General features: G+C 58.5%; 1 protein-coding gene across 4 annotated transcripts in view; it reads right to left on the minus strand.

Moving 5' to 3' along the window:
* Positions 1–11,518, minus strand: part of EFR3B (EFR3 homolog B) — a 44,429-nt gene extending 32,911 nt beyond the window's left edge. The window contains exon 1 of one of the 4 annotated variants that reach the window (XM_074895407.1): positions 11,391–11,518. In XM_074895407.1, the coding sequence (XP_074751508.1) occupies positions 11,391–11,397 (7 nt within the window). In that variant the 5' untranslated portion in view covers positions 11,398–11,518. Of the gene's footprint in view, positions 1–2,693; positions 2,969–10,108; positions 10,240–11,390 lie in introns of those variants that run through there. The other 3 variants (XM_074895409.1, XM_074895405.1, XM_074895406.1) reach the window with 3 other exon arrangements.

Raw genomic sequence — 11,518 nt, forward strand, 5'->3', positions numbered from 1 at the left:
TCCTCTGCCCTCGCTCCAGCCCCTCCAGATCTCTCTGGGATTGAGGTGCCCAAACCTGGACACAACCTCCAGGTGTGGCCTCACCAGTGCCGAGCACAGGGGGACTGTCACCTCCCTGCTCCTGCTGCTCACACCAGTTCCAATCCAAGCCAGGAGGCCGTTGGTTTTCTTGGCCCCCGGGCATGCTGCTGGCTCCTGTTCAGCTGCCTGTCAGTGAGAACCCCCAGACCCTTCTCTCCCAGACAGCTCCAGCCACCCCTCCCCGAGCCCGTAGCCATGCAGGGGGTGGTTGCGGCCCAAGGGCAGGACCTGGCACTTGCCCTGGTTGAAGCCCATCCACCTGCATAAAGCTGTACCAGCACTGCCTGCCACCCAGCTCCTGATGAATATCTGCAGAGTTTATTTAAAAAAAGGGAGGAAAAAAAAATTTTAAAAGAGATTGCTGGACATTCTACCCTCCTCAGTACCTCTGTGAGGGCTTTGCACGCCAGGATCCCCTTTGTCCAGCACAAAAATGCATTTTTTCCCCGGGGCCTGGCGTTACTCAGATGCTGCACCCCGCAGAGGAGACTGGTGTCACCCCCCCCCAAAGCACCGGCCTTTGAGGGCCCCAGGCAAGCGTGAGTAATTCGGGGCTGCTTTTTGGCAACTGCCACCGAGAACTAGAAGCTGGGGGAGGAGGGATGAGGGGGGACACAACGGCTGCACCGGCAGGAGCCGGCGACCGCTCCCGCTGGAACGCATGAGCTCAGGCCTGCTCGTGCCAGCTCCCGGCGCTGGCACCGCTTGCTTCCTGCAACGCGCTCGCTCGCTTCCCCAGCGCATCGCCTCTGACGGCGGCGGGCAGCCTGCGCCCCACTGGAAAAAATGTTTCCCACAAAGAGTGGCCTGAGAGTGGCACAGGCTGCCCAGGGAGGGGGCAGTCCCCATCCCTGGGGGGATTTCAGGGCCGTTGGGATGAGCTGTGGGGGATGTGGGGTAGGGGAGAACTTTGTAGAGTCGGGCTGAGGGTTGGACTCGATGACCCCGAGGGGCTTTTCAAGCCTGAAGGGTTCTGGGATTCTGTGAAAGCTGACACTTGCTTCGGGCTCCCCTTTGGGGTCCCCAGGCCCAGAACTCCCAGCAACACTGCAGTGGTAGGAAGCTCCTTCCAGTTCTCGTGCTCTCCCTGCAACCCCCCCCGCACCTTCCCGCTATCCAATATTTCATTTCTAAGTCTCGTATCTGCCGCTCTCCCTCCTCCCCTCTCAGCTGCCTTCAATCGATTTTGCTCTTTTTCCAAAGTACCTTTAATCTGGCCTCTTAATAAATTCTCGTTTGCCATTCGCACAAACAAGCGTTTGATGATCTCCTGAATCCTCTTAATAAATTCCCCTCGCCCGGGACAGCCGAGGCAGCGTGACTTATCTCACCTTGCCGGGCCACGCGTCCCTGCCGGCGTCTCAGCGCGGGCCACGCGCTCTCCCTGCAAAACAGCTGGAGAGTTTCCCTGTAAACGATCTCATTAGCCAAGAAGCCAGGTCCCCTCCACCTCCCGCAGTAATTATCTCACCTCCAGAAATATGACTTTAGAGTATTTTCAAGATTAATGCACATTCCAAGCCCTGGGAGAGGAGCAAAGAGCTCAGTCGTGTTCCCAATCCACCACCCTCATCCTGATGAATGAAGCTGAAGAGCAGACACAGCACGGATCCCATCAATAATAATTGCATAATTAAATCTAATGCCTTCTCTCTCACCTAACACAACCCCTTCTTCCCCAAGTAGGAGATTTTTAAGGCCTCACCTAAAGAAAGTAACAGCGGAAGAGAGACAAGACCCGAAGCACCTCCCGGGAGAGGGGACCCGGGTGCCCCCGTAGCCCCACGGGGCAGGAGGATGAAGATGGTCCAGGCAGGGAAAGCAGGAATGTTGCTTAACCCACAGCACATCAGATCACCGGTGGGTGGGATCCCAGCAGAAGGACAGGGCCTCCTACAGAGCAGCATCTCCAGGGGAGACTCTCTGATGTCTAGTAAGAGGGCTGAGCTCCCTGCAGCAGGCACTAAAAGGGTCTCTCTGCCTGCATGAAACCGAGAGAAACTTTCCTTCCCCAAACCCCAGTGTTTTCTTGGTTTTGCCCAGCCTGGACATACACAGGCACAGACAGGGAGACCGTAAATCCTTAAAAAAGCAGACTAAAAATAACATAGACCTTAAGGGAAGAGGAAGATTTTTCTGTGTTTTATTTCCCCTCCCCTAAGGGCTCTCCAGAGAGCAACAAACCCAAGTCTGGTCCTGACGCCAGGGCTGACACCAGCCCTGTGTTCGGTCTATATGGGACCCCTTACCCCCACAGCACCAAACCCTGTGGCTAGCAACACCCCCCCAGCCAGGCTACCCGACAAGGATCTCCGCTAGCCATTTCTTCCTCCAGACACCGATTTCCTTTACCACCCACCACACTGACCCCATGCACCTTGCACTACCGCAGCCACAGCTCCAGCCCGAAGCCAGGCACCGACCAGCAGCATCACCCCCCCACCCCCCCCCCCGGCTCCGAGGACAAAACCCCGCAGCTGCAAAATGCATTCCTCCAGCCCAGGCTGGCACGAGGTACTTAAAATATTAAAAAATGACACTGAAGGTCACCGGCAGCCACAGCAGCTTCTCCCTCCCAGGGGATCCAACCCAGCACCCTGGGGAAAAGGTACCTGCTCCGGCCACGTGCAGCATCTCCCAAGAGCAAGCAGGGCCGGCGGCACAGAGCCGCAGCGCAGGACCGAGAGCCCAGGTAGTCAGAGCCATCGCGTCGAGAGCAAACCGGGGAGCTCGAGGTGCTGGGGATCGCTCTCCTCCTCGCCGAGCGGCGGCCGGAGCCGGCCCAGCGGCAGCATCGCTGCAGGAGATGCTCAGTCGAGCGGGAGCAGCCGTTTAAATAAATAAGGCAGCTTTCAGCACGGCTGCTGAGTCACCGAGGCGGCTCTGATGGCAGCTGGGAACGGAGCTGGCTTTGCTCTGCCGGCGTCTGCACCGGTACGCGGGGGCGGCCGGAGAGCTGGGCATTTCGGAGGGCCCCCGAGGGTGGGGATTGGGGGGTGTTTTTTCAAGGTTCCTTGAGCCCAAAGCTCGGGAGAGCACACGAAGCATCGCTCGTTTGTGGGCAGCGCTAACAAGGGCTCAGCGGGTGGGAGCTGACCCCGAAACAGCATCCAAGGGATGTGACAGACACGCAAGGACGGACCCGCACAGTGCGTCACGCTCTCCTCCTGCTGGCAGCCCGCCGCTGTGGATTTTCTTAAAGATCAGGTAAATCGAGGCACGGAGAAATGTGACTCGACACTCTCCCTGGGGAGGGAATCAGGTGGAAAACCCAAGAGCAGCATCAGCTCCTGCAAATACCCACGATATGTGCATCACCCCCTGTCTTGCACCCGCCTGGGGCACCCCAGGGGCGTTTATCGGGCCCTTCACTGTCACTCTCACCCGCAGCAGGTCACATCTGCACTCTCGCCAGGGGGCAAAGCGAGCCAAAAGGGCTTTCTGCTTTGACAGCTCAGCTCCAAGAAAGTCAGTCTAATTGGGGATAATTACAGGCTTTCAGCCCCAGCAACTGTGGCTTGCTAGCATAACCCCCACCTAGCTGCTCCCACGTCGGCATGAGCCCCCAGGCTCACAGATAAACTCGTTGCATGTGTTTCCAGGAGGGGTTTCACTGGTACCAGCTGTAACTGGGGGTTTTGGGATCAAGCATGGCCAGCTGAGAACAGGACACAGGCCCAGCTCACTTCTCAAAACCACCACACACTCTCCCACTGGTGCTCTGACCTTAAACCTTTCCTTGTTAATCCCCTCCCCTCTCCCCATCTTAACGGCATCCTGGCAATAAGCACGGCTGGAAAACCTTATGGCCATGTTATTCGAGGCCTGGAATTTACTTAATAAGGGCACTCCAACTGATTGCAAATAAATCTTAATTAAATCACGCAAAATCCCTCATTAAACCTAATATCCCATGAAGGTCACTCTCTTAACCCCAAGCAAAAACACCGGCCCAGAGGTAGGGGCTGTACTGCCAGCCCAGCATTGTCTTCCCCCGGGCCCTACACCGAACCAGAGACCTTTCCCTAATCTCCTTAGCAAAATCTCATTTATGCAGTCGATGTGAGAGTCTCCTTCATACCATCTTCTGACTCCCTCAGCACTTTGGCACCCTGAGGATGAGCCTGCCCGGGGAGAAGGATGAAATCTCCCTGCTACACGTTAGAAATGTCACTAAGCAATATTCAAGCTGGTCCAGAGACCCGTTAGTCCTATTTCCATCCACCCCAGGGTGGGTAGAGGGAAAAAATATATCAGGGAAGGCAAAGAACAAGCAACACTGGCAGAGAGAAGGGACAAAGTCAAGTGCTGTGAGGGATGGCGGGCACTGAAAGACGTAGGACGCTGATTGCAGACCCCCCTCCTCCCTGAAAGCTGCTCCCAGGGGAAAGCCCAGGGCCATAAACAAGCACAGATGGGAACTCCCCCCCCAAGGGAAAGCGTTGCTCAGGTGCTCTTCTGAGCTTCTGCCACCAATTTAAGAGGCAGGAAAACTACACTAAAAATCCAGGTTCTGCACCAGCCAGCCCAATTTGCCTCCGCACCCCCCAGAGCCAAGGCAGATCCTGATGTAAATCAGCACGAGCCCATGGGCTGGCAGAGCTGTAAAGCAAGCCAGTAAACCTCTCTCTAAGCATGCTGAAGAGAGCCAAACGCACTGGGTGCTGCTTAAAACCGTGGCCTGGTGCTCTCGTAGCGTGCTGTGAACTGGGCGAGCACAGCGAGGTGCTCTGGCGGGGGGGGAGGCAATGGCAGCCCCCAGGCCAGGAGGGGACTGGGATGGAGCAGTGCGGATCAGCCCGATGCAAAGAAGAGCTATTGGAAAAAAGCAGCCCTGAAAAGATTGGGGACCCTGGGTGGTTGCATTAGACCTCTACCACTTTTAGTAGGGGAGGAAGAAGTGGGGAGGTGGCCAAATCCAGCTCGTTCCCACAGCTCTAATTCAGAGCAATGTCCTGATGTTAATTAATAGTTCCTGACCTTCCTCAACAGTTAAGGCTGCACCTTCACGGCTTATTCCCTTCCCCATTCGTTAATCACTGCTCATGCAAATGTCCTTTGTTAAGAGTCAGCATCTGCAGAGGGGGTGTTGTAAAAGCTGACAGCTCATCTGTGAGCAGAGACACTTTTGAGGACGTTGCAAAAGACCCAAACCTCCAAGGGCAGCCCAAGCCAGCGCTGATCATGGGGAGCCACATCGCTTTCACAGGATCCCAGAATCCTTCAGGTTGGAAAAGCCCCTCGGGATCATCGAGCCCAACCCTCAGCCCGACTCTACAAAGTTCTCCCCTACCCCACATCCCCCACAGCTCATCCCAACGGCCCTGAAACCCCCCCAGGGATGGGGACTCCCCCCTCCCTGGGCAGCCTGTGCCACTCTCGGACCACTCTTGCTGGGAAACATTTTCTCCTCCTGCCCAGCCTGAGCCTCCCCTGGGGCAGTTTCCAGCCGTTCCCTCTTGTCCTGTCCCTGATCCCCTGGGAGCAGAGCCCAGCCCCAGCCTCTCTGCAATGTCCTGTCAGGAGCTGCAGAGAGGGATGAGGGCTCCCCTCAGCCTCCTCCTCCTCACACTGAACACTCCCAGCTCCTGCCCTGCCTCCTCACAGGATTGATTCTCCAGGCCCTTCACATGCCCTCTTGATGCCAGCATGAAGGGATAGTGAAATATTTCAAGGCACTGACAGCAAAGGAGAAGAGACACCCGGGACTGGCGAGCCAAGGCTGCCGCTGCCAGGATGTATTTTTCATGTTGCCGAGTGGGATGGAGAGGAGCACTCCAGAGAGGGAAATGTTCACCCAGACGTTGCCCGCAGCCTGCTCGGAGCTGTCGGTGCAAAGCCTTTTAGCTCAGCAATTAAATTCGCAGCTTCCCCCTGGCACTCCTCCACGCGCCACTCTCGCCTCGCTTCCACCGACGCAGCCGGAGCTCGCTGGGGCAGACACCGTGGCCGGGGAGGGGGGGAGCAAAGCAGCTCCACGCAGAGCCCCCAGCGTGTGGCTCGGTGCCGGGGTTCCCCCCAGCCCGTGCAGGGATCCCCCAAACAGGAGCTGCTCCAGAGGGCCGAATCCACGCTGGTGCCATCGTGTCTGAATCCCACCTGGATTTGCCCAAAACACACTCCCTCCCATCACCCCCCTTCCAAACACCGACAGCTCGTGGCACGTGGGCATCAAATCCAGCTTTAACAACTCCGTGGCGAGCCGTGGGGTGTAAATCAGCCCCGCTGCTGGCTTACACCAGCAACGGATTCGGCCCTCCATTATTTACGCTTCACTGCTCAGCCGAGCCTGCCGCTCCGACACCGCAGTGCAAGCAAAGCTTCAATAGCGGCCAGATTAATTAATATTTCACAGCGGTGATTAGACTCGGGCATTGAGACCACACCAGCCCTTGGGCACGTGGGGGAAACCACCCATTAAGGGCAGAGCTGCGCGCCGGGAGGTTTGCGTGCCGTACCTGGCACGCTGGCAGCGCCGATTCGAGGGGAGGAGAGGAGAAGGGGAGTTAAGCGCCTTAATGGGTGCCTGGTTTCATTATCCAGCACATGGCAGAGGGAAAGCTGGGGGGAGGAAAGAGCTTAAACAGCAGGAAATTCACTCAAACTCTGGCCTCGATGCGGCTGCTCGATGCGAGACATTCGCCGGGTGTTGGGTGGATGTGGAGTGTCTGGTCTGGACCACGTAGGTGGGGAAGTTCTGACGGAGGCTGAGGGTCTACCCAGCATCAGGGCCAGCCTCTGAAAACTGCTTAATTAAGAGCCAGGTTCATTTTGCAATCCCAGGGCCTTGCCCCACGCAACGCAGAGCTGGATGCAACAGAACAGCCAAGGACATGGAAAGGCTTGCAAGTTTGAAAGGTTTTTAGAGAACAAAACCCATGTACACCCCCTGCCCTGTTTTGCACATTCAACAAAAAACACCGTAAGGACCTTTGTGAGATGCTGATCACACATGTTTCTGTGGTTTCCTATTTCCCCAAGATATGCTACATCAAAGCCCATAGCCAGTTTTAGTTTTTGGCAGAAAACCTGACCGAACACCTCTCATTTATAGAAACAGAAACGTGATGGGACCGGACACGGCCACGCTTTCTCTCCAGCCTGTCTGGGTTGTTCGTAGTCCCTGCGGAGGGGGAGCAACCCCAGTCCAGAAGGTAGAAGGACATAAGACAGAACTACAGCCCTGCAAAGGGTTCAGCCCAGAGCGGAGCATCTCTGGAAGTGCATTTTCTGGTGCAATTGCTGATTGCACAACAATTACCAGAGCCCTTAAGCAATTGGGCTTGATGAGGTTTGAGGTGAGCAGTGCCAGTGCCTGGCCTTGGCACGATCCCCTCTAGTGTTTGCTCCAGGCAGAGGAGTCCACATCTTCACTGCAGGGCTCAAATCCTGTCCGGACACAGCAGTGCTGGTGGGGAATGCACCAGGAAAAAAGTCCTGGACTCAGCCACAGACATCGAGGTTTAACACAAACCCCCGCGAGAACCATGGCCGGGTGGGTTGGATAAGCCCCCAGAGCTGCCGGCACCACAAACAGCCCCTTTTCCTCTACAAGCACTGAATTAATTTGCAGATCATTTAGTTAAAAAGCACGGAAGAAATAAAAAAAAAAAAAAAAGCCAAAAAAAAAAAGCTTAATTGCATTTCACGTTCCCCTGCTGAGCCATCCAGTCCCACCGAGCACTATTTATTTAGCGCAAAACCCATCCGCTCGTGCGGCTGCTGGCTGTGACTCAGTGGCACGCTGGCAGCCCCAGACGGCTCGCAGGGACCTTGCTGGCGCCCACCACCGACAACGCCTCCTCTCCGGGTAGCCGAAAAACCTCATTTCCCCTGCTCCAGCTGCTGCCGAAAAAAAGAAAAAAGGGAACCTTCTCTATTTCCAGCTCCGCTGGGTGTGGGAGGAGACAGCTCGTGCCCGCGACCAGAAAGCAAAGCGAGGGAGCGTAGAGGAAACAAACTGCGGTGAGCCGGACGCTCAGGATAGCATTCAGCTCCCAAGGCTTGCTGCCGCAGCCCCGACACGTGCTGCCCGCCCAACAGCTGCCAAAGTATGGGGGGGACTCGCAGCCAAGCCCCACTGAGAACCCCGTCCCATCCCCACAGCTCCCTGCGCTCCCCACAGCCGTGCCCCTGTTCCTGGAGGGCTTTCAGCCCAACGAGCTCACTCTGTTGTTCGGGTTTTTTTTTTTACACATATTTCTGAATTAAAGCGCAGCCTCCTGGAGACGGCAGTGAAGCAGGAAGGTGGCTGGCGCCTGGGTACACAAAGCTCTGGGCTTCTCCTGCAAGCTGGGGCCACCGTGCAGCCCCTGAGCGTGGGGCAGCCGTGCTCTCTGATAGCAGCACCCCAGCTCCTGTGATGTGAATCTCCCGAGAAGCTGCTAATCCTTAAGCCTGGCTCAGGACAGGGAGCTCCCACCAGAGACGGGGACACCAATTTGAAGGCTCAGCTCACAAACCCACCGGTTTGCACCACTCCAGCCACCCAGGCCAAGGTCAGGGTTGAAGCTTGGCTCCCCTGTTTCCACCAGTGACCGCAAAAGGAAACCGAATGCGGGATGAAAATGGGCGCAGATCCCCAGCAGATCTGCTCCCTGGGCACAGCCACCGCTGCGGGCTCACACAGCCAGGGGTGCTGGGCACAGCCGAGCACCCCACTCCTGCCTCACACACACAAACGCCAGCTTAGCAGGGTTAGAGGGGTGTAAAGGGTGGCTGTGCCCCCCGTGCTGACTCCCCCATAACACAGCAATCGTCCTGCACCGCTTTGTCCTGTCCACAGAGAAAAAAAAACCCATCCCCAGTCACCCATCGAATCCTTCCCCCAGGCCAAGAGACAGTTAAAAGAGAGATTAAAAAGATACCAATAATCCTGTGCATTCCTAATGCACCTTTCATCCCAAGTATCCCACAGAGCTTTCCAGCTCCTGGATGCTTTCCAGGACCACGAGCCGCAGCAGTGCCTGGTCGTGAGAGCTACTGGGGAAAGACACCAGCCTGGCTTTTGTCCTCGAAGTCACATTCAGGTCCCCAGAGATGTTTTGCCCTTCCAGGCATTTGCCAGGTATTTTGGAGCAGGAGCTTCGCCGAGGCGTTAACCTGGGGGTAAGAGGAGCTGCAGCCTGATGTGGCGTTGCTGTTCCTGGTGGGCAGGACAGGCTGGCCACTGAGCCAGGATCGCAGGGGATGAGCAGAGCATGTCACACCCCTCGGGACAGATCATTAAACTGACACCAGGCTCGTGGGGAGCTGCAGCTCAGGCTGGCAGAGGGGCTGGGGTCCCCCCGCAGTTCCCTGGCAAAGAGGATTATTACATGCTCCGGGCTGCTGCAAATTGCTCGGATCATGACAACAGCTCCCCGCAAACTCCTGCTTGCCAGCAGCACAAATTACCAACAGAAATCCCCCCCCCCCAAAAAAAAAAAAAATCAGCCCAAGCCCCAACGCAGATGCAAAAGCCCTTGAGCAAGGCGCCCAGGTGGCACCAGCGGGACCATTTGGGCATCGGGGCTGGCTGCCCTGGGTGAGAGCATCGCTGCCATCCCGCGCCAGACAGACGGGTCCTGTGCTTGGAGCGGGCGAGGGAACCCCGGCGGGGGGGGGCCACAGAGGGGCCGCGTCCCCGGGGTACGCAGCAGCCGTCACCGCAGGCCACCGCAGCCGAGGAGGGGAATGGAAGCTTCCCCCTCGTTTTGCCGGTGGAAAAATACCAGCTGGGAGACCTGAATGACTCAACGGAGGCCACGGAGGAGTCAGCACCGTGACGAGGAGAGGAAAGGACCGGAACCCGAGCGTCCTGCCTCAGCTTCCCCCCCCGGCCCCCCTGGGTACAAACCCACTCCCCAAGCCCACCGGTTTTCCCCGAAGGATGTAGATGCTTCATCCCACAGCATCTCAGGACCTCCCCCCCCCCCCATTATGCACCGCATTGAGCCCCAAAACAAGCACCCCTCATCACCCCGGCGGGGGGAGTCAGCACCCTGCCCACCCACCTCCCGCTGCATCCCGCCGCGCACTCACTCACCCCTGGCACCGCAGCGCCTCACAGAGAGGGGGCTCAGCTGGCAGCACCAGAGACACCCCACAGCCCTCGGGGGGGCTGGGACCCCCTGAGGCAGGGCAGCGGTGAGGGGGTCCCCCCGCTGTGGTGCTCACCCTGTGCTGTCAGCCCGGGGAAGGATGCTCGGGCAATGGGCAGGGAGGATTTAAGAGCCACCCGGCCACCACCCCCCCCCCAGCTCTTCCCAAAAGCTCCCAGCGGCTTAGCGCAGCCCCGGTTGGGGAGGGGAATTGGGGGGGGGTGACCAGCTGCTCCGCCAGCTGCTCCCCATTACGCAGGCGGCATCACCCCGCTGCGCTTCCCGGCTGGGGACACGGGGCCCCATGTGCTCGCCGTGCACGGGGGGGGCAACAGTGACAGCGTGGGGGGTCAACGATCCCCAAAACACCTCAAGGGGCGGGGGGGCGATATGGGATTGGGGTCTGCCCTATGTCAGGCACCAGACAGCTCCCCGTTATCGCAGGGGGGTGGGCATATATAGGACCAAGATCACCCCTGATCCTGGGGGGGGTGTCCCCCCCAAATAACCAGGTGGAGCTGAAGAGCCCTTGATAGCACCTACCCCAAGGACCGGGTGACCCCCCAGCATTATGGGGGTCCCTGGTCCTATAGAGAAGCAAGGTCCTCCCAGTCCTGGGGGGCAGGTGACCCCCAGGAGCCCAGGTTGGGGGGAGAGGGGGGGGCGGTTAACAGACCATGGTCCCCCAGAAAGGGGGCAATACCCCGGTGATAGAGGGGGCATTTGCAGCCCTTTATGGGACCACGGTGGGTGCCCCAGCCCCAAAAGGGAGACACCCTCCAGCAACTGGGGGGATGCACAGCCCTGTAAAAGACCAAAGTCCCCCCCCAACCCCAAAGAGGGGTCACCCCCAGTAACTACAGAGACGCACAGCTCTATAAAGGATCGAGGCCCCCCCAAACCCAAGGAGGTAACAACCCCCCAGGAACTTAGGGGGTGCGCTGCCCCATGAAACACCAAGGTCCCCACAAGCCCAAAGAGAGGTCCCCCCCCAATAAATGGGGGGTGCACAGCTCTGTATCGGACGGAGGTGTCCCCCACCTCAAAGAGGGGGTGCCCCCAGTAACTGGGGGGGGGTAGGCGCACAGCCCTATAAAGCACGAGATCCCCCAACCCTGGAGGGGTGAGCCCCTCACTCAGCCCGCCCCGGGGGGGGGACACGCCCGGCCCCGGTACCGGCCCAGGCCCGGCGCCGCCCCACCGGGCTCGTCCCCCGCGGGCACTCACCGTACATGGCCGCTGCCGCCGCCCCGGCTCGCCTCGCCCCGGCTCGGCCCGGCCCGGCCCGGCTTAGCTCGGCTCGGCCGCAAGCGGCGGTGCCCGACCCGGCTCTGCCCCACCGAGCGGCGCCGGCC

This window comes from Athene noctua, chromosome 1 (assembly GCF_965140245.1).
Source record: "Athene noctua chromosome 1, bAthNoc1.hap1.1, whole genome shotgun sequence".
Lineage (NCBI taxonomy): Eukaryota > Metazoa > Chordata > Aves > Strigiformes > Strigidae > Athene > Athene noctua.